The following is a 26,165-nucleotide window of genomic DNA, read 5'->3' as shown; positions in this document are numbered from 1 at the left end:
TCGAGGACAGGTAGAGGTTAAACAGTGCCGGAGATATCACCCCGCCCTGGGGAACTCCCTGTTTAACTCTAAGGGGTTTTGACTTCTTGTCCCTGAATTCCACGTACGACTGGCGTACACACATATAATTCAGAACCCAACGCTTCGTTCCTGCCGGTAGGAACGTGTTCTCGGTGTCCTCGAATGGCATGTTGACCGTATCGAACGCTTTCGATAGGTCAAGCGCCACGAGGACCGTCCTATGACACGGCTTGGGCTGGTTAAGTCCCCTATTGATATGTGTCGAAATGGCATGTAAGGCTGTCGTCGTACTGTGTACCTTACGGAATCCTTGTTGATGGTGGGCAGCTGGAAAATTCTCCACAAGGCTGGGGAGGAGTAGTGCTTCAAGTGTCTTGGCTACTGGCGAGAGAAGGGATATCGGTCTGTACGATTCACCTTTACTCGAATCTTTGCCTGGCTTTAGTAGTTGAATCACTCTTCCCATCTTCCAGACATCGGGTATAATGAGTGATTCCAAGCACAAATTGAGGAGTCTGGTCAGGTACTCAACTCCAAGTATTCCCAGATGCTTCAGCATTAGCATTGAAATTCCTTCGGGGCCCAGCGCCTTAGATGGTTTCGCGCTATTGATGACATTGGTAACTTCGGCTGCGGTAAATTGTGGTGTATCGTCGGCTCGGAGACCGCGTATGCGACGAGTGGCTCTCCTTTTCGCTCTATCATTCTCGGGATGCTCGACAAACTGTCGGTTGAAATATTTGTTGCATCTCTTCGGATCAGTCACAGTCACGTCGCCAAAGGTGACTGAAATCCCACCATCGAGAGGGCTCTCACTGTTGACCACAATTTACCAGTTCCTGTGCCTAAGTTACATTGCTTCAGGTGCTCTAACCAAGTTTTCCTCTTGTGCTCGTCGACTATCTCACTAATCTCTAGATTTAGTTCTCTGATTCTAGGATCAGCAGGGTTAGCACGACGGCGTTCATCACGCTTGTCTGCGAGTCCCGCCGCTTCGGCTGGGAAGTTGGGCCTCACTTGGGCAATTCGACCAGCGGGTATGAAGCGAGCGGCTGCTGCGTTGATGATGTCCCGGAACGCCCTCTGGGCAACATGAACATGAGAGGGGGACGGGAGCTCATTGAAGCGGCGATCGGTGTATTCTCTGAAGCCTTCCCAGTTGGCTTTCTGTTGATTGATAAACGTCCGGCGTTCAGAGGTTATGAAATCGGAGGGTCGGTTAATGGTGAGAATTATGGGGAGGTGGTCCGATCCCAAAGATATGACGACGCTAAAGATAAATCTGGCGAACTGCTGCAGTCACCCATAATTCTCGTGGGGGCCTCTTCGTTCACCGTGCAAAATGTGGAGTCTTCTATCTGCTCTGCCAAAGCTATGCCTCTCGTATACGTGTCACTAGTGTCTGGCACAAGCGGGATAGGTCTATACTGCACGGAACGGTGTAATATGAAAGCCAGGCCACCACCTCCACTTCTTGTGCGATCCTTTCGAAGCACATTGTATCCATCACAATGGCGTAGGCTGCAGGTGGAATTCAGCTCAGTCTCCTGGATCGCCGCGACCCTTATCCTTTTCCGATTCATAAAGTCCACGATTTCGCTAATCTTACCTCGGAGCCCGTTGCAATTAAATTGCAAAAACGATGCACTATCAGGAACTGGAACAACAATATTGGGTGTAAGATGCTGCGGCGGAGAATATTGTTGTACGGGAGATGTCGGGGGGGTCACATAGTCAGACGACCCACTACTGCTATCGCTGGCACAGCAACCTGCCACGTGGTCAGTATGACTATACTCCCGCAGCGATGTTAAGCCGGAGCAGTTCCGGTAATGCACCCACTCCAAGTAACGGTTACACCTGACCGAAACCGAACGGTGGTGGATCAGGTTTCGGCAGATTGAACAATACCATGGTCCGGGGTTCTCCTCTATCCCGGCTCGGACCAACAGCAAACGGAGAAGGCTCCCCGGGATGCACCTTCTCCAACACAAAAAGACGGACGAAACAACACGTACACTGATGTGGCAGCCGCTGGCCAATGGATGGGGTCCATCGGGTCAATCCGGTACAGAGAACCCGCCGCCGTGGGATTGGTGGGTATTTAATATTCGGCCCGGCCGAACTTAAGTCCCCCATTCTCATGAAGTTCCGTTAGTGGTGTGTAAGCTAACGAATTTTTAAACCGCACTATGAACATATGTGTCATCCTGCCTATATATTCCATATGCCGGTTAGGAACGTAACTGCTAAAAATCTTTCAGTTAAAATTAATCGGAGAGAAATTTTTGCAATTTACTTTATATTAACTGACAGTTAAAGCCTAACGGAGCTATTTTACCCTATTCCTCTTTACAAACCCATAAATTCATAAAATAAACCAATTGTAGTTTTTCCAATATACTTTTTTTAAGAATTCTTATTCATATATTTTATTAGTTAGTATTAATAGTTATTTCGTAATAATAGTAGTAGTTATAGTAGTTGTTGTTGTTGTTGCTGTTCTTATTTGTTGTTATCGTTCTCATTGTAATTATTAATATATAAATGTGGGGGGGGGGTCCTTAACAACTAAAATGACACAAAATAATTTGTTGCGATTACATTATTTTTTTTTATATCTTGATGAGGATTGATGTTTTTAGTGCAACTTTCTTTTTATAAGAACTTGCTGCTGAAATCGATTATGCAGCGGCTACTAATAATGTAGAACTCAATATTTATATTAGAGGCCGATGCTAATTTCTATTATTTTTATTTTATATTATTGTATAATAGTGACATTTATTACTTCATAAGTATGTATTTAGATTATGGTTGTTGGTTGGTGTATTATTCTCGATCGGTTTATAACTACTAAGGACTAATGTAGTAATAATTATATGACTATATATTCATGAAAAATACATAAAACATTTATTTATTGGATAAGAATATTTTGTTGTTGTTGTTGCTGTGTGGTGGTGGTGGTGGTTGTTGCATATATTTGCGCTGGTAAGCTAATAATAAAAATTACTTAAATATATAAGACATATTAATAAAAATTGTATTATTAATATTTTTTCTTTTTCGATGATTTTCTGTTTTTTTTTTGTTTTCTGTCAGTTCAAATTGTTTCTAGTTGTGTGTTTGCTTTTATAATTCTTATTACATAGAGAGCATAGTATGTATATAAAACCTAAATTCAAAACACTGAATTAATACAAAACGATTTATTTGTAACTTCTCAGCTTCCATAGTAGCACTACAACAAACCTTATCAAGTTTGACAGATACAAGGAATACATGAAGAAAAGAAACATTTCACTGGGTTTAGGTGTCTTCTAATTTTTTTTTTAGTTTTTGCTCTATTTTCGTTTTTCTTTAACACATTTTGCATAGCATTGACCAGAGCCAGCCAAAGACACATTCTTTGTTTGTTTGAATATACGCGGCGGAATGGTTTTACATACCTATGTGTAATACATATAAATGTGAAACTATACATTTTACAATAATATGTGGAAATCTAAATTGCACGCAAGTGAAGAGATTCAATATATAATATAAAAAATTTAACTTAATATTATATACTTAGAATATATATATTAATATTTATAGTAATATGTACAAGAGTTGTATTTTCCAGTTTTGTTTTATTTATTTTTTTTTTTTTTTTTGTAGAAGAAAGTTGAATGTGAAGAGAGGTGAAAATAATTTTGATATTTTTTCCGTTACTATTGGTATAAGACTTATTTAGAAACTGATTTGATTGATTTTCAAAAACAAGCAATTATTATTTTTTTGTTTTTAACAACTAAACTATAATTAAGACAGAAAAAAAATTTGTCACAATACACACAGAATAGGAGGCATTTTTAAAATACAATAGTTTCAGACTTTTTTTTTTATTTTCACAGTTTTTGAAAATTTTTATTTAGTATTTTAATAAAGAATTATTTAAAATTTCATTAATATTTGGTTTTCATTGAATAAAATTTTACTCTTTTCGCATTTGAGCATAAATGAAATATATTAAAAGTTCATATATGCCCAAAAAAATAAGGCCACAACCACAAAATACGAAATTTAAATTTAAACTCGTTACGAACGAAACAAAAACTAAGGCCGCCACATTTTTTTGCGGGAAGAGAAACGGGTCTACGTAAGGTTGCCCGATTCCATGTTAAGCTCAATGACAAGGGATCTCCTTTTTATAGGCGAGTCCGAACGGCGTTCCACATTGCAGTGAAACCACTTAGAGAAGCTTTGAAACCCTCAGAAATGTCACCAGCATTACTGAGGTGGGATTATCCACCGCTGAAAAACTTTTTCGTGTTCGGTCGAAGCAGGAATCGAACCCACGACCTTGTGTATGCAAGGCGGGCATGCTAACCACTGCACCACGGTCTGAGACCATAACAACGATACACACAAAAAATGTTTTTTTCTGATTCAATCACGAAATTAATTGATCCAATTAATTTTTTTATTGAAATGTCTTCAATCACGAAAATAAGTATCAATTAAAAAATTTAATTGAAAGTCAATTAATAAATCTAATTTAAAGTCAATTAAAAAATTAATTGATACTAAAGGGTGGTTAAATTGTAAGGGCCGATGTTGAATGTGAACCTTTAGGTGTGGTTCACATTCAAGTTTTTTCCGAATTTTATTTGACATTTCTCTATTTCAGACTTACTCAATTTGAACCATGGACGTCGTGAATGGGCAGAATGGTTCCAAGAAATGGCAACAGTGGATAATAAATTTTCGAAGAAAATCATCTTCAGTGATGAGACACATTTTCAACTCAGTGGATTCGTCAATAAACAGAATTGCCGCATTTGGGCGAATGAGAATCCAAGAGTGATTGTCGAAAAACCAATGCACCTACAAAGAGTTAGGGTAAGTGCAGCAAATGTGGTATAGGCTGGTAATGTGGTATAGTAGCTTTTTTCTCTATCTAACAACATACGAAGAACTAAACCAAGCTGAATAGATTGTGGCTGTCAGAAAATGAAGCTATCAAAGATCAATTTGATTTTTGCAACTCTTTCTTTGTGCCAGTTGAAAGAATTCACATTTACCCGTGCTCGAAGGTTTTTGTTTGGTGGTTCTTAATCATTTCGTTTTGTGTGAAGATATATTTTAAATTTATTAATTTTCGGATGTAAATAACTGAAGAGTACTAAATAAGCATAAAATGTATGCAATTGCGATACACGTATTGCATTTATTTTTTTTTTACAAAAAAATCTACATTATGGTGTACCACATTACCTGCACATTTTAATAATCCGTGCTTAATGTGTTTTTTTAATAAATTCGCAAATATATCCGAAATTATGGGTTTCTAATTTTTTGCTCATAGTTGCGTGGATGGCTAACACTAGTAAAATGAATGTGGTAAAATCTTAGCCTCGTCGAAGAAAAACAAAAAATTTGGTTTTCGAAAAACAAATAGGTATACCACATTTGCTGCACTTACCCTACTGTTTGGTGCGGTTTATGGGCTGGCGGCATTATCGGGCCGTATTTTTCCAAAATGAGGCTAGTCAGGCAGTTACTGTGAATGGTGTTCGCTATCGTGAGATGATAACGAACTTTTTATGGCCCGAATTGGAAGATATGGATGTGGACGATATGTGGTTTCAGCAGGGGCCAAATCACCGCAGTCGAAATCGAGTACTTCGTCATCGTAATGTAGTTTACGCGGATCACAGCAGTCGTTATCGAATTGTTTCTACTCGAAGTTGAACACGATAGGTAGCATGCTATCGAAAACGAAGTATGTTCTGATTTAGGAGCAGAAATAAGGTAAACAAAAAGTGAAAGGCTATTTGGGCAAAAAACATTTAAGAATATTACTTGGATTTAGGGAAACGGATCAAAGAAAGGAATGCTCAGTGGCCGAAGCTTCTTTTGACGGACGAAAACGTCTTTTAAAACTGGATGTTAAAAACACAATAAGTTAAGCATTCACGTCAAAATAGAATCACTTACTTTACTTCAGGCAATGCTAAAGGACTGATTTTGTCACGAATATTTTTCCTTATTAATGCCACTTTGTACTCATCCTCTGAATCCGAAGACGAGGAAAAAAATAAAAACACTTGGATTCATAATACATTTTTTCTCAGAAATAACATATTTTGATCACAAACACTTATTTTGAAATTCTCTAGCGTCCAATTTCTTATTGTCATATGTTTATAGCAATGTAAAAAAAAGTAGTAGACAAAATAAATACGATCGAATGCGGTGATCCAAAAATTGACTGCGATCGAAATGTTTCTCTATACGAAACACAACTCGATGACGAATGCGGTGATTTGGCCCCAGGACGGCGCCACTTGCCACACAGCTAACGAAACAATGGATCTTTTGCGCAACAAATTCAATGGTCGTGTTATCTCACGTAATGGCGATGTCAATTGGCCGCCAAGATCATGTGATTTGATACCGTTGGACTTTTTTCTTTGGGGTTATTTGAAAGAAAAGGTGTACATCGATAAGCCAGCAACAATTCAAGAGCTAAAGGATGAGATAATTCGGCACATTAACGGCATAGAACCTCCACTATGCCTCAGCGTCATCGAAAATTTGGACCATCGGATGAAGGTGTGCCACCGAGGTCGCGGCTCCCATTTGTCCGATATTTTGTTCCATACATTATTGAGTAGTACCAATATATCATAATAAAATAAAATTACAATAATTTCCTAAATAGTTTGTGTTTTATTCAAAATCAACATCGAAATTGAAATTTTAGCCACCCTTATTACTTTTTATGAATGTTTTTGTTTCAATTTTTAATTGAATATTTTTTAAAACTCAATTAACGGCCATTTTCATGTAGCTCCGTTAGGCTTTAACTGCCAGTTAACAGAAAGTAAATTGACAATATCTTCTCTCCGTTTAACTTTAACTGAAAATTTTTCGTCAGTTAATTTCCTAACTGGCCTATGGAATATAAAGACAAGATGACAGCTTCGTCCATAATATGGTTTAAAAGTTGGTTAGTTAACGGAACACTAACGGAGCTTTATGAAAATGGGGGTAAGACTTTAATTGGAAAAATTTTCGTGATTTTTTAATAATTTATTTCATATCGATTTGTCCCAGTCAAAATACCCAGGGCATATAAAACAAAAAACAAATATGCCATGACTCCAGGCCTAATAAAATTGAGAAGAGTAAGAAAAAAAAAACAGTATTTGAGATGAAATCGATTCAATGGATATTACGGAGCCTACTAGGCGACGCAACTATAACACATTTGGAAGAGTTGCCATTTTCAACATTTAATAATAACAAATAAAATAAAATATTTAAGCACTCCACCGACAAGTATGGTCAGCGAACAATTGCTGGACGTATTTTTTTCCGAACGAAGATCGAGTTGGCATGGAGAAAATGTACAAAAATCCTTTTTTCTTTATAATATAAAACTACTGAATTTTTTTATACTAAAAGTCTGTAAGATCGAAAAGAATACTATACGACATACACAGAAAAAAAAAATTCACGAAAATTTTTCCAATTAAAATTTTAATTGAATTTTAAATAATATTCAATTAAATATTTAATTGATTCAACAAATTTTTTAATTCAAACAAAAATCAATCACAAAATTAATAGTATCAATTAATTTATTAATTGGATCAATTAATTTTTTAATTGACCTTCAATTAATTTTTTAATTGATACTATCATTTCCGTGATTGAAGATATTTCAATTAAAAAATTAATTGGATCAATTAATTTCGTGATTGAATTAGATTTTTTTTTTTTGTGTAGGCTAAATTTACTTTTATTTAATTTACTCTAATTTTTAATTTATTTATTTTCATATGTAACTAAGCCTTACAAAGGCCTTATACAGTTACTTAAAACAACATTTTAAATACTACTCACTACTACTTTTAATGGCTTTGTTCAATAAAAATAAGCCAATATTGAAGTAAAGAACTCCAAAAATCTTTAATTAAAAATCTTAGAAAAATATTAGGCTTCGGTCGATTATATCTTTTTTTGCCGAACATCGGCTTCGGTCTAGTTTGTAGTTCGCACTTGGCACGAAATCTCGATTTTTAGCATCAACAACTCTTCACAAATATCTAGAGTTTACACTGGCAAAAAAATGAAATTTCTTTCTTTGGCGTATTTAAAAGCCGAGCTTTGTTTACAAACCGAAAAGCAAACATTGAAACATTTGTTTTAGTTTTAAGGTGGATATTATGTTCGAGTTTTTCAACAAAACTCTAAATTAAAAGTGCAAGAATATACATGACAACGATTACAGTTGTATTAAATCTTGTAAATAGTGTTATAACGGGGGTTTTGTACAATTTCAAGTTAGACATCAGTGGCAACCAGAGAATGAAGCCGCGAACCATTTTTGTCGGCGGCGGCTGAAACTACATTTTTGACTCCGGCGGCGGTGGCTTGACGGCTAAGCCGATATAAATACACTCTGAAAACCGGACACCTCTCATAAGTGGACACCTCTCATAAGTGGACACCTCCCAAATGTGGAGAAAATTTAGGCGAACGTGAGTGTCCACCTTTCAGAGGTTTCACTGTATGTCTATTCGGTGGCGGACAGTTATCCATTATAAAATCAATTTCAAGTTATTCGAACAGAGAATGAAGCCGACCCAATTTTGTCGGCGGCGGCTGACACTAAATTTTTGCTTCCGGCGGCGGCGGTTAAGCCGATATAAATTTGTCCATTTGGAGGCGGATTAGCTGTACAACCAATCTTACAAACAAATTTACTTTTCATTCAAATTTTCTGAGCTAAATTTTTGCAAAATTATTATTGCAGCTTGAATATGATTGGTTGTGTTTTTGGAAAATTTTGAAAAATATACGACAATTACATATATAAATTTTTCTGATTTAAATCGATATTTTTGATTATTTGGCGGCTAAATTTGAGTCGAGATGAGTCGACATGTTCGGTGGTGGCGTCGCCTGGCAAAAATGGTCGGCGCGACTCGGCGGCGATAAATCGATATTTTTCATTAATTTGGCGGCTAAATTTGAGTCGAGATGAATCGACATACTGGGCGGCAGCGTTGACTGGCAAAAAATGGTCGGCGGCGACTGAAATCAGCAGCGCAACTCGGCGGCTTCATTCTCTGTATTCGAATGGTAATGAGATTAGTTGTACAACCAATTGTACAATCAAATTTACATTTCATTCAAATTTTCTGAGCTAAATTTTTGCAAAATTATTATAGCAGCTAGAAATTGATTGATTGTGTGTGAAAGGTTCAGAGTTTTGGCAAAAAAAATACGACAATTATTAACATATTTTTTCTGATTTAAATCGATATTTTTCATTAATTTGGCGGCTAAATTTGAGTCGAAATTAGTCGACAAAAAGGGTCGGTGGCGACTGAAATCAGTGACAACACTATGCTAGATACCGCCAAACTCATGTTTTCCACTCGAGCCAAAAATAATCTACCAAAATTTGGAGAAAATTTTATCCAAAAAAATATCAAACAAAAAATCTTATTTTGCTAAATTTCATTTCTATAGAAAAATGTTATTTCTGTAGAAATTTTTATTTCTATAGAATATTTTGTCAAATTTTATTTCTATAGAAAATTATTTTTATAATTTTTGTGAAGTATCTCTTACACAGAAAAAAAATTCACGAAATTAATAGTATCAATGAATTTTTTAATTGACTGCCAATAAATTTTTTAATTGATACAATCATTTCTATGATTGAAGACATTTCAATTAAAAAATTAATTGGATCAATTAACTTTGTGATTGAATCAGAATTTTTTTTTGTGTGTAGTTGGAGTGGAATATTTTGCAAAACATACCAAAATATCAAAAATTGCACACAGAAAAAAATTTCACGAAAATTTTCCAATTAAAATCTTAATTGAGTTTTAAAAAATATTCAATTAAAAATTTAATTGAATCAAAAAATTTTTTAATTCAAATAAAAATCAATCGCACAAATTAGTGGTATCAATTAATTTTTTAATTGATACCACTAATTTTTTAATTGACTGCCAATAAATTTTTTAATTGATACAATCATTTCTGTGATTGAAGACATTTCAAAAAAAATTAATTGGATCAATTAATTTCGTGATTGAATCAGAAATTTTTTTTGTGTGTAGCAATCAAAGAAACAGTAAAAAATCTTCCATTTTTAGCGCAATTCCAACAATTGAGGCAACCGTGTTTAACTACGTTCACACTGCAATCGAAAGCACGAAATAAAAATCGTTATAAAAAACGGGATTTTTTAAACTTCGATTTCTCGGTTAAAAAAACCCGGACTTTTTCCAACATCAATGGGCAGTGTTTTGTGAAATAAATAACCGGTTCAAACGATTTTCATAACAAACATTTAATTTTAAAAGGAAAAATCTAATTTTATTGTTAGGAATTATCAACGAAAAAAAAAATAATAATACAAAATTTTTTTAATAGATGGTCCTATTTGGTAGTTTCCATTCCAATTTATTAAAATTGGAATGGAAACTCCAATTTTAACCTAATTTAATGGCGTTGGCATTAAATTAGGTTAGGTTGAAGTGGCAGCCCACTTTATTTCAGGCTCACATATATTAAATTGGCAAATTTCCATTGAAAATACTAAAAAAAAAAATTTTTTGTTCACTTTATTTTTGATATTAGGCGAAATCATCGACTTTGGTGTCTAACCAAATTAATCGAATCTAATTTTAACAGAAAGAAAATCGTTTTATTCTGACTCTGAAACATTTTTTCTCTAATTTTAATATTCGAAATTGATTATTCGAATAATTTGCAATTTTTTTATTATATGCGGATTTTTTGGCATATATCCTTTACTAATAGATCTTCCAATGTTATTTCCTGGGCATATAGGGATCGTTTTTTTTTTTTAAGACAAGTCCAAAATTCCCTAAAGGTTGAATTAATTACACACCATGCGTCAATCCGTGCGTTGATTGAAGGGTTGATTTTTTTCTGTTTGCGGCAGACTATTCAAGCTTTTGATTTCAAAGAGAAATTTCAACTCTTCAATGATCGGACGCGTTGTACGCATGGTATGTAATTCTACCTTAATTCGTAAAATTCCCTAATTAATATATATATATATAATATATGGTTATTAATATTCTGGCCAAGATTTTGGTCGAATGATATTTTGGTCTTATTGGAACCACCAAACTCAAATTTTTAAATCGTATCCTTAGTGGAGGTAATTTAATTAATTTTTGTCTTCCTTTATTTTTTAAGCTAATATCCCCAACAAAAAAAAACTTCGCCAAAAAAATAGTGAAAATGTACTTTTTGGATCCGTTCGTTTGGTACAAAATTGTCGCAGAAACGATGAATTTAATATGGACTTGTCATAGGACGGATTTAGGACATTTCAACAATCGTTGCTCTGAATTTCCATCATTTAAGGTGTCATCCGAATTCAGTGTTGTGGATGTGAATTAAAAAATTTTTCGATATATTGCAAAATTAATAATTTTTATAATTTTTTATGTTGGAAACGTTTGACTTTAAATGTTTTCAAAAATTCGAAATTTTTCTAGAGTAGATTTAGCATTTTTTCCACAAAATTTAAATAATTTTAATTCTTCCTCTCTTTTTAGCCTATTTGAAAAAAGCGAGTTATAAAAACTTATATTAAAAGAACTTCCTGTATAGTTCAAATAAAGAACATCTTTGGAAGTGCTTTTAAAGTGGTGCCTTTAGAACAACTTCCAAAAATTTTTTTTAGTGTATACTAACAATCAAGTTTACATTTCCAATATCGATGTCTACATTCCAAAGTACGCTAAGTTTGAAAAGTGAATTTTGCAGGAAACAAGTTCAAAGTTTTGTTTTTTGAAATTTCTCAAAACACTTATAAGATAGAAATTCCCCTATTTTCCGTCTTAAAATCATATTTTATATATATATATATATATTTTTTAGTATGTACCAACTCAAAATAGTGATAATAGAGCATGGCTAAAAATGACTTCGACCACTTTAGACCGAACAAAGCTTTTTGCCCTTGGATTGGATTGGACATTTTTTTAAAACTTTAGTCACAGGCTAAGTACAATATTAACCATAACTTTTGTCCAATAAATTCGAACTTTTGACAGGATGCAATTCACATTAAGCCGAATAAAAAACAGCGAACTCCATCAAAACATGCTAAGTCGATATAGCGTACTCTGTAATGAGGGCATCGATATGATATTTGTAAGCACTTTTACTTTATATTGTACTATGATGCATTTAGGCGTTCACGTATTCCACCCAAAATATCTCAATGAACATATTCACTAGAAGGTAAACTCTCCGAAAATGCGCATTTTAATTGCGACTGACATGTACCATTTTTTTTTTTTAAATTCGCAGTTGTTACGTTGATAGTGGATGGTATATATTAGAGCTCGATCGAAATGGATATTTTTGCACGAAAACCGTTGATGAAACCAACGTTAAGTATTCCGACGAATTCCGATGACGATCCTTCTTCGGTCGAGCTCTAATGTGTTATATACGTTTCAGAAATTAAACAGAAAAATTAATATTCGTTATCGACTTCGGTCGAACATATGAACTGCGTATGTTTTTTTTTATAATTTTTAAACTCTGTTATTAAAATAAACATCAAGACTTCTATTAGATAATGCAATAAATATATATTTGCCCCAAATCAAATTGTAAAACTATTGTATTCAGAAAAATAACTCTCTTACTCTGTGGCAACATGAATGTTATTTTATATAAAATCTATTATGGATGTGGATGGGGAAAGTAAAGTACGAAGGTATTTATATGAGTGTATATCGAAGAATAGAAGGTAAATACTGTTTTTTTGGTTATAATCATTCTAAATTCGAGAGAAATAAATTTCATGTAATACACTTACGAAATTTTGTATATATGTATATGGTATTGTGTGGCATGTGGTAGTATTAGCAGTAGTAGTAATAGTAATAATAATAATAATAGCAGCAAAATAATCAGTAACTTTTCCATAAGTACTACATTCAACATAAAATGTAAAATAAGCTAGTTTTGTTTTTAAAAATATTTATATGCAACTACTTCTAAAAGGAAGATACATACTTAAGAGACTATTATTTCTTGAGAGTGCCCGAATACATATGTCGATGGATCATCATTATATGCATGTGACATTGTGCCCATACATATATATGCTTAGACTGTACATATGTGTTGTATATATATGTAGAGAGAGATATAGCAACAATTAAATAACTTGAAGTAATTTGTTTTGCTTCTTATTTTTCCTCAATATCTACGATTTTGTGTTGGGAGAAGGATATTTAGACAATGATAGATTTATGAAATACATAATTGCTTGGACTACAGTCATTTTCGCCTTTCATTTTATGAGGGAAATATTTTAAAGTTCTAGTTAATTTACCATAAGTGTATGGGATTCCATGGGCGCCGCTGAATCGTAGAGTGTATCGGTATCTTGTGTAGGCTCTCCCTGCAACTGACACTGATTTGATAGGGTGCCGGCACCGCAATCACAGAAGAAACTGTAAGAAAAACAAAAATAATTATAGTTTAAAAAATTAATCAAAAGTAAATAAACTTAAATTATGGAAATTATTTCTATAGAAAATTTTGTCAAAAATTTATTTCTATAGAAAATTTTGTCAAAATTTTATTTCTATAGAAAATTATGTCAAAATTTTATTTCTATAGAAAATTAAGACAAAATTTTATTTCTATAGAAAATTAAGACAAAATTTTATTTCTATAGAAAATCATGTCAAAATTTTATTTCTATAGAAAATTATGTCAAAATTTTATTTCTTTAGAAAATTATGTCAAAATTTTATTTCTATAGAAAATTATGTCAAAATTTTATTTCTATAGAAAATTAAGACAAAATTTTATTTCTATAGAAAATTAAGACAAAATTTTATTTCTATAGAAAATTAAGACAAAATTTTATTTCTATAGAAAATTAAGACAAAATTTTATTTCTATAGAAAATTAAGACAAAATTTTATTTTTATAGAAAATTAAGACAACATTTTATTTCTATAGAAAATTAAGACAAAATTTTATTTCTATAGAAAATTAAGACAAAATTTTATTTTTATAGAAAATTAAGACAACATTTTATTTCTATAGAAAATTAAGACAAAATTTTATTTCTATAGAAAATTAAGACAAAATTTTATTTTATAGAAAATTAAGACAAAATTTTATTTATATAGAAAATTAAGACAAAATTTTATTTCTATAGAAAATTTTGTCAAAATTTTATTTCTATAGAAAATTTTGTCAAATTTTATTTCTATAGAAAATTTTGTCAAAATTTTTTTTCTATAGAAAATTTTGTCAACATTTTATTTCTATAGAAAATTTTGTCAAAATTTTATTTCTATAGAAAATTTTGTCAAAATTTTATTTCTATAGAAAATTTTGTCAAAATTTTATTTCTATAGAAAATTTTGTCAAAATTTTATTTCTATAGAAAATTAAGGCAAAATTTTATTTCAATAGAAAATTTCATCAACATTTGATTTCTGTATAAAATTTTGTCATTTTTTTCTATTCCTATAGAAAATTTTGTCAAAATTTTATTTCTATAGAAAATTAAGACAAAATTTTATTTCTATAGAAAATTAAGACAAAATTTTATTTCTATAGAAAATTAAGATAAAATTTTATTTTTATAGAAAATTAAGACAACATTTTATTTCTATAGAAAATTATGTCAAAATTTTATTTCTATAGAAAATTAAGACAAAATTTTATTTCTATAGAAAATTAAGACAAAATTTTATTTCTATAGAAAATCATGTCAAAATTTTATTTCTATAGAAAATTATGTCAAAATTTTATTTCTTTAGAAAATTATGTCAAAATTTTATTTCTATAGAAAATTATGTCAAAATTTTATTTCTATAGAAAATTAAGACAAAATTTTATTTCTATAGAAAATTATGTCAAAATTTTATTTCTGTAGAAAATTAAGACAAAATTTTATTTCTATAGAAAATTAAGACAAAATTTTATTTCTATAGAAAATTAAGACAAAATTTTATTTCTATAGAAAATTAAGACAAAATTTTATTTCTATAGAAAATTAAGACAAAATTTTATTTTTATAGAAAATTAAGACAACATTTTATTTCTATAGAAAATTAAGACAAAATTTTATTTCTATAGAAAATTAAGACAAAATTTTATTTTTATAGAAAATTAAGACAACATTTTATTTCTATAGAAAATTTTGTCAAAATTTTATTTCTATAGAAAATTTTGTCAAAATTTTATTTCTATAGAAAATTTTGTCAAAATTTTATTTCTATAGAAAATTTTGTCAAATTTTATTTCTATAGAAAATTTTGTCAAAATTTTTTTTCTATAGAAAATTTTGTCAACATTTTATTTCTATAGAAAATTTTGTCAAAATTTTATTTCTATAGAAAATTTTGTCAAAATTTTATTTCTATAGAAAATTTTGTCAAAATTTTATTTCTATAGAAAATTAAGGCAAAATTTTATTTCAATAGAAAATTTCATCAACATTTGATTTCTTAATTTAATTTAATTTATTTTTATTTCATATGTACCTAAGCCTTACAAAGGCCTTATACAGTTACTTAAATCAACATTTTAAATACTACTCAAAACAATAAAATTTCCCGTGTAAAAATTGGTGGATCTGACCAGATATTATTAGATCTGCCGCCATATCTGATTAGATACGGTAGTATATCTAGGCAGATATGGTCAGATCCGAAAAATGGTAATATCTGATCAGATCTAATTCTAAAGGAGTTAGATCTGACCAGATCTCAAATTTGGCCCACATCTAATTATATCTAATCTGATATAATTAGATGTTAATATATATAATTATATATAATTTTATCTACAAATTGTAACACTTCCCCGTTACATATAATATTACCCTATTTAATAAAACGAATTATATAATATACTATATTAATAATGGTAAAACTGTATTATTTAAATTACTATTGAGATCGTACATTTTATGTATGTTAAATAACTTAAGTTTTAGAATTCATTAAAAACAAAAAACAAACAATAGTGGTCTATTTACTACTTTTGTCGTTTGATCTCGCCAAGACGTTGGGACATTGCCCTCTCGACGTTTTTTTTTCGATTTTGGCTCCCAATTCCGCTCTTTCGCAACCCGGAATCAAAAATCTAAAGACAGAAAAAGATTTATCAGTTAATTTGAAATTTATAGATTTGGTATAAGGGTATACTTACCAACAATAGCTTCTCTGGCCCTGTAATTTAGGGCAAAAACGGGTTCTAACTGTCTCTCCAAACCCTGTGCCCTTGGGGGTTGTCCACGCCTTCCAGCAACTTGAATACGCCTTCCAGCAACTTGCGAGCCACATGCGAAGCCTTGCGGGACGTCCCCAATGCCATGTTGTGAATGATGGCACGACAATATATGTTATTCCCAAAACATATAATCTGTAAAGAAACAAAAATAAAATTACTTAATTATTCATGGTTATGTTGAAATCATTTTATTCATTATTCCACAAAACATTTATATTTCTATCAAATCTTATCAACCTATGGATGGGAAGCATCCAGAGCATTGCAAAATATATAATTTTGTCTAAATTCATTGTTTCAAAAAAAGTAAAAGTAGGTCCAACAAAACACTTTTGACAACTATTAGATTTGCTCTTGATACTTACCTTTTCATCAAAATTGCTGCCAAGAAACTCTCCTCATCATCACTACATTGGACGGATTGCTCTACCGTAATTTCTGGTAAAGCCTGGCTTTGTTTTAGAGCTTCTAGTTGATCCTCCGTCTCTCTTATGTTCTTTTGCAGAAACTCAATTTCATTTTCCTGAAAGAAAAACCATTTATTTTTATATTTATATATAGATAATAACAAAACACAAAACTTACCTCGTCACTGGACGTAGTTATGAGAAGATATTAGATTTTTATATGAAATAAAAATATCAAACTCGCATTATCAAATATTTGATATATATATATTTTTCAAATTTAGTAACACAGGCGTTGCTAATGGTGATAGTTATGGGGTGACATTTTTGAAAACAAAAAGACAGTTGTGTCTGAAAGTTAAGCATTTTATGAAGACACTTTAAAATGATATTTAAAAGGTTTTCTTGAAACTGTCGCAACATATAAAGATTGTTTGGTTATGTTTACCACTTGTTTTGATGTGCGACCAAACATACGTGCTTGTAACCAAGTATATCACGTTAATATTCTCGTAACAAACACATTATTTTTAAACACAAACATATACAAATAGTTTTTTATCCGTGTTACAGAACTGGTTCATGATTTAATGCGATATATATATAATTAGATATGGTGCTATATATAGTATATATAATTAGATATGATGTCATATATGAAGATATACAATTAGATCTTACCAGATATGACTGATATAAATATATATAACAACATATATAATTAGATCTTGAATCAGATCTAATCATATATAACACTATACATAACATATCTCCGTAGATCTATTTATATCTACAACCATATCTGAGCAGATATAATTATATATACTTTGATATTATTAGACATGATTAGATCTCTCAATTTTTACACGGGTTTGTCATTTTTTTCTATTCCTATAGAAAATTTTGTCAAAATTTTATTTCTATAGAAAATTAAGACAAAATTTTATTTCTATAGAAAATTAAGACAAAATTTTATTTCTATAGAAAATTAAGATAAAATTTTATTTTTATAGAAAATTAAGACAACATTTTATTTCTATAGAAAATTTTATCAAAATTTTATTTCTATAGAAAATTTTGTCAAAATTTTATTTCTATAGAAAATTTTGTCAAAATTTTATTTCTATAGAAAATTTTGTCAAAATTTTATTTCTATAGAAAATTTTGTCAAAATTTTATTTCTATAGAAAATTTTGTCAAAATTTTATTTCTATAGAAAATTAAGGCAAAATTTTATTTCTACAGAAAATTTTGTCAAAATTTTATTTCTATAGAAAATTAAGGCAAAATTTTATTTCTATAGAAAATTAAGACAAAATTTTATTTTTATAGAAAATTAAGACAACATTTTATTTCTATAGAAAATTAAGACAAAATTTTGTTTCTATAGAAAATTAAGACAAAATTTTATTTTATAGAAAATTAAGACAAAATTTTATTTATATAGAAAATTAAGACACAATTTTATTTATATAGAAAATTAAGACACAATTTTATTTCTATAGAAAATTTTGTCAAAATTTTATTTCTATAGAAAATTTTGTCAAATTTTATTTCTATAGAAAATTTTGTCAAATTTTTTTTTTTCTATAGAAACTTTTGTCAACATTTTATTTCTATAGAAAATTTTGTCAAAATTTTATTTCTATAGAAAATTTTGTGAAAATTTTATTTCTATAGAAAATTTTGTGAAAATTTTATTTCTATAGAAAATTTTGTCAAAATTTTATTTCTATAGAAAATTTTGTCAAAATTTTATTTCTATAGAAAATTTTGTCAAAATTTTATTTCTATAGAAAATTTTGGCAAAATTTTATTTCTATAGAAAATTTTGTCAAAATTTTATTTCTATAGAAAATTTTGTCAAAATTTTATTTCTATAGAAAATTAAGGCAAAATTTTATTTCAGTAGAAAATTTCATCAACATTTGATTTCTGTATAAAATTTTGTCATTTTTTTCTATTCCTATAGAAAATTTTGTCAAAATTTTATTTCTATAGAAAATTAAGACAAAATTTTATTTCTATAGAAAATTAAGACAAAATTTTATTTCTATAGAAAATTAAGATAAAATTTTATTTTTATAGAAAATTAAGACAACATTTTATTTCTATAGAAAATTTTATTTCTATAGAAAATTTTGTCAAAATTTTATTTCTATAGAAAATTTTGTCAAAATTTTATTTTTATAGAAAATTAAGACAAAATTTTATTTCTATAGAAAATTTTGTCAAAATTTTTTCAAAATTTTATTTCTATAGAAAATTTTGTCAAAATTTTATTTCTATAGAAAATTAAGACAAAATGTTATTTTTATAGAAAATTAAGACAAAATTTTATTTCTATAGAAAACTTTATCAACATTTTATATCTGTATAAAATTTTGTCATTTTTTTCTATAGAAAATTTGTCAAAATTTTATTTCTATAGAAAATTTTGTCAAAATTTTATTTCTATAGAAAATTTTCTCAAAATTTTGTTTCTATAGAAAATTTTGTCAAAATTTTATTTCTATAGAAAATTAAGACAAAATTTTATTTCTATAGAAAATTAAGATAAAATTTTATTTTTATAGAAAATTAAGACAAAATTTTATTTCTATAGAAAATTTTGTCAAAATTTTCTGTCAATAGAAAATGTTTTCAAAATTTTATTTCTATAGAAAATTTTGTCATAATTTTATTTCTATAGAAAATTTTGTCAAAATTTTATTTCTATAGAAAATTTTGTCAAAATTTTATTTCTATAGAAAATTAAGGCAAAATTTTATTTCAGTAGAAAATTTCATCAACATTTGATTTCTGTATAAAATTTTGTCATTTTTTTCTATTCCTATAGAAAATTTTGTCAAAATTTTATTTCTATAGAAAATTAAGACAAAATTTTATTTCTATAGAAAATTAAGACAAAATTTTATTTCTATAGAAAATTAAGATAAAATTTTATTTTTATAGAAAATTAAGACAACATTTTATTTCTATAGAAAATTTTATTTCTATAGAAAATTTTGTCAAAATTTTATTTCTATAGAAAATTTTGTCAAAATTTTATTTTTATAGAAAATTAAGACAAAATTTTATTTCTATAGAAAATTTTGTCAAAATTTTTTCAAAATTTTATTTCTATAGAAAATTTTGTCAAAATTTTATTTCTATAGAAAATTAAGACAAAATGTTATTTTTATAGAAAATTAAGACAAAATTTTATTTCTATAGAAAACTTTATCAACATTTTATATCTGTATAAAATTTTGTCATTTTTTTCTATAGAAAATTTGTCAAAATTTTATTTCTATAGAAAATTTTGTCAAAATTTTATTTCTATAGAAAATTTTCTCAAAATTTTGTTTCTATAGAAAATTTTGTCAAAATTTTATTTCTATAGAAAATTAAGACAAAATTTTATTTCTATAGAAAATTAAGATAAAATTTTATTTTTATAGAAAATTAAGACAAAATTTTATTTCTATAGAAAATTTTGTCAAAATTTTCTGTCAATAGAAAATGTTTTCAAAATTTTATTTCTATAGAAAATTTTGTCATAATTTTATTTCTATAGAAAATTTTGTCAAAATTTTATTTCTATAGAAAATTTTGTCAAAATTTTATTTCTATAGAAAATTTTGTCAAAATTTTATTTCTACAGAAAATTTTGTCAAAATTTTATTTCTATAGAAAATTAAGACAAAATTTTATTTCTATAGAAAGTTGACAAAATTTTGTCAAAATTTTATTTCTATAGAAAATTTTTTCCAAATTTTATTTCTATAGAAAATTTTGTCCAAATTTTATTTCTATAGAATATTTTGTCAATATTTTATTTCTATAGAACATTTTGTCAAAAAATGAACGCTGTTAACAGAATACGCTGAGCTGAATCTAATATCAATAAAGTGTGGTCACTTTTGAAAACTGTCGTGAATAGCTCAACCGAAGTAGATATGGAGTATGCGCGCGAATTCTTACCATAAAAATTGTAATTGATTCCCTAAGTAAAAATTATGCAACGTGTGCGTAATTGAAATTTCATTCCCATGCACAACTCTTAGTCAGCTGGTCCCCCTTAACCACCCAATTTAAAATTCCTTACTCCCACTCCAAATTGTAACCTCTTTGAACAGGTACTGGGCACTAAGAGATTTGCTTAAAAATTCTTTACTTACCGATCATGTCTTATAAATTCCACATCATGCCCAGCATGACAATTTTTTATACAATTTACACAGATGGCATTGCGATCTGTTGTATTGCAGGTTTGACATCTATAAAAATCGTGCATAGGAAATGACGTATAGCTGCTTATTTTATATAGGCATTGACCGCCAGACACGGCCTTCTCAACCTCATCTTCGTTGTTGAATATTTGATTACCCCGTGTTATGGGTTGAACACCGCTGGCCAAACATAAACCACCAAATTTATTCTTAAATATTTGATTATACTCTAAGGTGGCAGTAGCATTATTTGTTATCTCCACACCAGCTGCTTGTCCATCATAGATACGATTACGCCTCAATATGGGATGCGATTGTGTTGATATCAAAACTCCGGCCTGGGTATTGCGGAAAATATCATTCTCTTCGAGTATACCTTTGCCGCCATTGAATATACAAATGCCACCATCACGACCATCATAAATTTTATTACGTTTTAAGGTGGGATTCGAATCAGTCTTTATCCAAACACCAGCCATAGCATTATCGAAGATTTCATTTTGTTCCAATAGGCCCAAACCGCCATTATAGACAAGAACACCACCGTTTTGACCACCCCAGATTTTATTTCCTCGTATCACTGGATTGCTGCCGGTCCGTATTTGTACACCCGAATACAAATGATTGAAAATATCGTTGTCTTCCAGTTTACCATGACCATTGTCATAGAAATAAACACCAACCTTGGAATGGAGAAGTACAGATGAATTTCAGAAATCATCAAAGCCATCAACACTAAAATTTCTTTGTCTTACCTGTTTACCGGAATGTATACGATTCCGCCTTAAAACTGGTGTACTTCCCGTAGTAATCCATACACCAGCTAATGTATTTGAATATACTTCGTTCTCCTCGATGAGACCTTGACCCTTCTCGTGTACATAAATTCCACCATGTTGGCCATGATGAATTTTATTATGCCGGACAATGGGATCACTGTTTGTGCGTATTTGTATGCCGGCCAAGGCATTGCCGTATATGTTATTGTGCTCAATTAAACCACGTCCCTCGCCAAATATATAAACACCTCCCTGATGGCCATTGTAAATTTCATTTTTCCTTATTGTAGGATTGCTATTCGAAGTTATCCAAACTCCTATAAAAAGTGAAATAAAATTCCATTAGAGTCAATTTTTTCTACGTCAAAATCTTTTTGATACCCACCTGCGAAATTATTTGAATGTATACGATTCTCTATGAACTGACCCAAACCATTCTCATGCACGTATATACCACCTGTTTGGCCATGATGTATTTCACATTTAACCACAGTGGGATTAGCACCAGCCTTCACCTCAAATCCAGCTATTCGATTGTTATGGATGTCATTCTTTTCGAAATAACCCTGGGGATAAGAAATTCCAAATTAAATAAAAAATCTGAATGGTTCTCCTGCTGTACTTACCATTCCATTTTCGAAAGTAAATATTCCCACATCACGGCCATGATGTATGTGATTTTCTCTCATGATTGGAGAGGCATAATTCTTCACCCATATTCCAGCAAGGGCATTGCGACTAATTTCGTTGTGTTCATAGGTGCCTTGGGCATAATCCGTGACATAAAGACCCACATTCTCGCAATCACTAATGTCACAATTTCTTATGATTGGATTGGCATTGACGCCGCCCACACATACAGCCGCTCCCACCACAGATGAACTCCGAATTATACAATTGTCCACAGTGGGCGAACAGTTCTCTCCAATGTCGAGGCAATAGTGCTTATGATGGGATACCGTTGAGGTCACATCGGGTGAGAATTTCAGTGTTAAATATCCTACATAGGCATATTTGGCTCCTTCGACAAACATGACTGTAGACCCAGCTTCACGCTCAAGCACCACAGCTTCTGCTACATTTCCAGCGGCTGCACCAATTAAGGCCACATCCGAATCAATGAAAAGATATTCCCCTTTGTAATGACCAGCATGAAGGAATATCAAAGGACCCGGATGTTCGAGTGGTGGAACATTGTCCTCATACATATTGGCCAAGGCATTAACACTGGCCCCACCCACTGTAGGATTCGAGAGACCAGCATTAATGGCAGCCGCCAACGTTGAGGGCCCACCCACACCTGATGCTCTCTCTTCGGGATAATCCAAAGCTGCTTGTATGGTATCAAAGAACACTATACTACGACCAGAATATTTCTTATTTTGGTAGCCGGGACGTACGTGCACACCCCGGTATAGTTGACGGAAACTTTCCTTCCAAGCATTTGAATACTCCGATTCTTCGGGTTTCTCGAAAACAAATTTACAAATTTCCGGATTGAACAAGGGCAGGTCATATTCAAAGACCGACTGATACAAACGTTTCCAGAGCTCGGTGTCGTTGGCAATGGTATTGAAACGTTTACATACTTGTGCCAGACGGCATAGATCTTGTTCCAGCAGATAGGAAAATATAGCTAGCAGCACTTCATCGGGCAATTCATATTGCAAATACTGGGCAGCTGAGGGTCCAAGAAAGTTGTTGCCCCCTCCTCCTAGACTGGGCGGTGATAGCAAAGCCGTATCGACATTTACTGTGTACAAGCGACGCGACCTTTTACGAGCTGGCAACATAAAACTATTGGCATCCGATCCCCCAATGGGCAGAGCACTGCAATGCTGTTGCGGTATTGAACTGTGTACAGTTGGCGGGTGTGTGAGAGGAGCTCCAGTTGTATGGGCATTGTTCACCGGGAACGATGCATTTGTTGAAGGTGCGTGAATAACAGCAGTGGAAGATGTGGTAGCCGTATTATTGTTGCTAGTGCAAATCAAATTTGAGCTAGACGACGACGACGTTGATGATGAAGGTCCAACAATGACACCTGTCATGGATGAGTTGTGACTGTGTGAAGTGTGAGAGCATGATGGGTTGGGGGAGGTGTTGTTGGCGGATGTGTTGCTAGAACTTGATGGCAATACTGCTGATGTGGACCACTGTGGATCCTGACTGCTACTTGTAGGCAGTTTACTGCGTAGATCATAGGGCGACTGATGAACGCAAGCATTAGAGGTTGATGAAGACGAGGATGACGTAGAAGCTGAAGACGTTGAAGCTGCCGTACTTATGCCGGACAAAAAACCTATTCGAGAAAATACAATACAATGGATTTTTTTAGTTTCTCGCAAGTGTCCCATCTAAAAAATATATTTAAATGAAATCTTCATAATTTATTTATTTATTTATTCAAGACAATACAATAAGCAAGTAAGGCCACATTTGTGTATAATTTTTCATAAAGTCTACAGATGGAAGGTAATTTTACAATCAGAAATTTTAAAACAGAAATGTTGAACTAAAAATATGAAAGATTAACATCCGGCTTTTTTTACCCTAAGTTGATTTTTTCATCAAAAAATATATAATTTTTTTTATAATTTTAGGGAATATTTTCTGGAGTATGGTTAGCCAAATCTTGTAAAAACAAAACAAATTATGGCTAATAATTCTTGAGAACTGGTATTATTATCGGAATCAAAACATCAAAATTTGGAATTATCAAAAAACGTATTACCTTTTTCTACTTTTCCATAACTTTTCGACTTTTCCATAACTTTAGAATTTTGAAAAAAATATGACTTCTAACTTATGCGATTATTGAAAGGTCGACTTTTGATGTATGTTTTTTTTTTTGGAACCGCTTTTTTCATATGTTTTTTTTTTGGAACCGCTTTTTTGATATGTTTTTTCATATGTTTTTTTGATATGTTTTTTTTTGGAACCGCTTTTTTGATTTGGAACCGCTTTTTTGATATGTTTTTTTTTGGAACCGCTTTTTCATATGTTTTTTTTTGGAACCGCATTTTTGTTTTGGAACCGCTTTTTTGATATGTTTTTTTCATATGTTTTTTGATATGTTTTTTTGATATGTTTTTTTGATATGTTTTTTTGGCACAAATATGTGTTTTGGCTCAGAATAGAATCCTATTGATTTTATTGAAATCGGTTCAGATTTAGATATAGCTCCCATATATATCGTTCGCCCGATTTACACTCATATAACCACAGTGGCCAACCTTTTACTCCGATTTAATTGAAATTTTGCAAAGGGAGTAGAATTAGCATTGTAGCTATGCGTGCCAAATTTGGTTGAAATCGGTTCAGATTTAGATATAGCTACCATATATAGCTTTCGCCCAATTTACACTCATATGACCACAGATGCCAATTTTTTGCACCGATTTAGTTGAAATTTTGCAGAGGGAGTAGAATTAGCATTGTAGCTATGCGCGCCAAATTTGTTTAAAATCGGTTCAGATTTAGATATATCTCCCATATATAGCTTTCGCCCGATTTACACTCATATGACCACAGAGGCCAATTTTTTGCTCCGATTTAGTTGAAATTTTACAGAGGGAGTAGAATTAGCATTGTAGCTATGCATGCCAAATTTGGTTGAAATCGGTTCAGATTTTGATATATCTCCCATATATATGTTTTTCTGATTTCGACAAAAATGGTCAAAATACCAACATTTTCCTTGTAAAGTCGCCACTGCTTAGTCGAAAAGTTGTAAAAATGACTCTATTTTTCCTAAACTTCTAATACATATATGTCGAGCGATAAATCATAAATAAATTTCTGCGAAGTTTTTTTACTAACATTGTGTTCCACCCTAGTGCATTAGCCGACTTAAATTTTGAGTTTATAGATTTTGTAGAAGTCTATCAAATTCTGTCCAGATCGAGTGATATTTAAATGTATGTATTTGGGACAAACATTTATATATAACCCCCAACACATTTGACGGATGTGATATGGTATCGAAAATTTAGATCTACAAAGTGGTGCAGGGTATAATATAGTCGGCCCCTCCCGACTTTCCTTACTTGTTTTTAAACAATAATTTTTTAGTTTATAATAGAATTCATTGTTTTATATTTTTGTTTTTTTTTTTAATATAAATTAGAGGTGTGCGCCTGACACGAAATTTTCGTGACACGTGACACGAAAATCACGTGAGTCGTTAACAAAATTTGAAGAAACTCTCGTGAATGGGGCTAAAATGAATATGTCGTGCGTGAGCGTGCGTGAGAAATAAAATCGGTTCGTGAGTGTGCGTGAATAAAATTTCCGCAAAATCACGCTCACGAACAAAATCAATATTTAATTCATACTCGTATGTAAATTGAAATTAATTTAGCTCTCGAACTATATTCTATTTTTGAATTTTGTTACCTTTGCTG

At 30.8% G+C, this 26,165-nt stretch overlaps 1 protein-coding gene and 1 long non-coding RNA gene across 2 annotated transcripts in view; both read right to left on the bottom strand.

Moving 5' to 3' along the window:
- Window positions 1-11,968: 11,968 nt before the first annotated feature.
- Window positions 11,969-26,165, bottom strand: part of FBXO11 (F-box protein 11) — a 21,985-nt gene continuing 7,788 nt past the window's right edge. Inside the window, exons 3-7 of the mRNA XM_075313107.1 lie at window positions 22,386-24,061; window positions 22,145-22,325; window positions 21,736-22,076; window positions 20,930-21,663; window positions 11,969-13,553 (exon numbers count right to left, since the gene is read on the bottom strand). Of these exons, the coding sequence (XP_075169222.1) occupies window positions 13,424-13,553; window positions 20,930-21,663; window positions 21,736-22,076; window positions 22,145-22,325; window positions 22,386-24,061 (3,062 nt within the window). The 3' untranslated portion in view covers window positions 11,969-13,423. The remainder of the gene's footprint in view (window positions 13,554-20,929; window positions 21,664-21,735; window positions 22,077-22,144; window positions 22,326-22,385; window positions 24,062-26,165) is intronic.
- LOC142219600 (uncharacterized) lies at window positions 15,968-17,530 on the bottom strand. Its single transcript, XR_012717654.1, has 3 exons — window positions 16,725-17,530; window positions 16,279-16,491; window positions 15,968-16,212 (listed from the first exon to the last, which is right to left on the bottom strand). It is a non-coding gene; the product is annotated as an uncharacterized LOC142219600 (long non-coding RNA).

The sequence above is a fragment of the Haematobia irritans genome, chromosome 1, assembly GCF_050003625.1.
Source record: "Haematobia irritans isolate KBUSLIRL chromosome 1, ASM5000362v1, whole genome shotgun sequence".
NCBI lineage: Eukaryota > Metazoa > Arthropoda > Insecta > Diptera > Muscidae > Haematobia > Haematobia irritans.
Note: the sequence above shows the minus strand (reverse complement) of the source record. Positions and strands in the feature narration are given on the sequence as shown.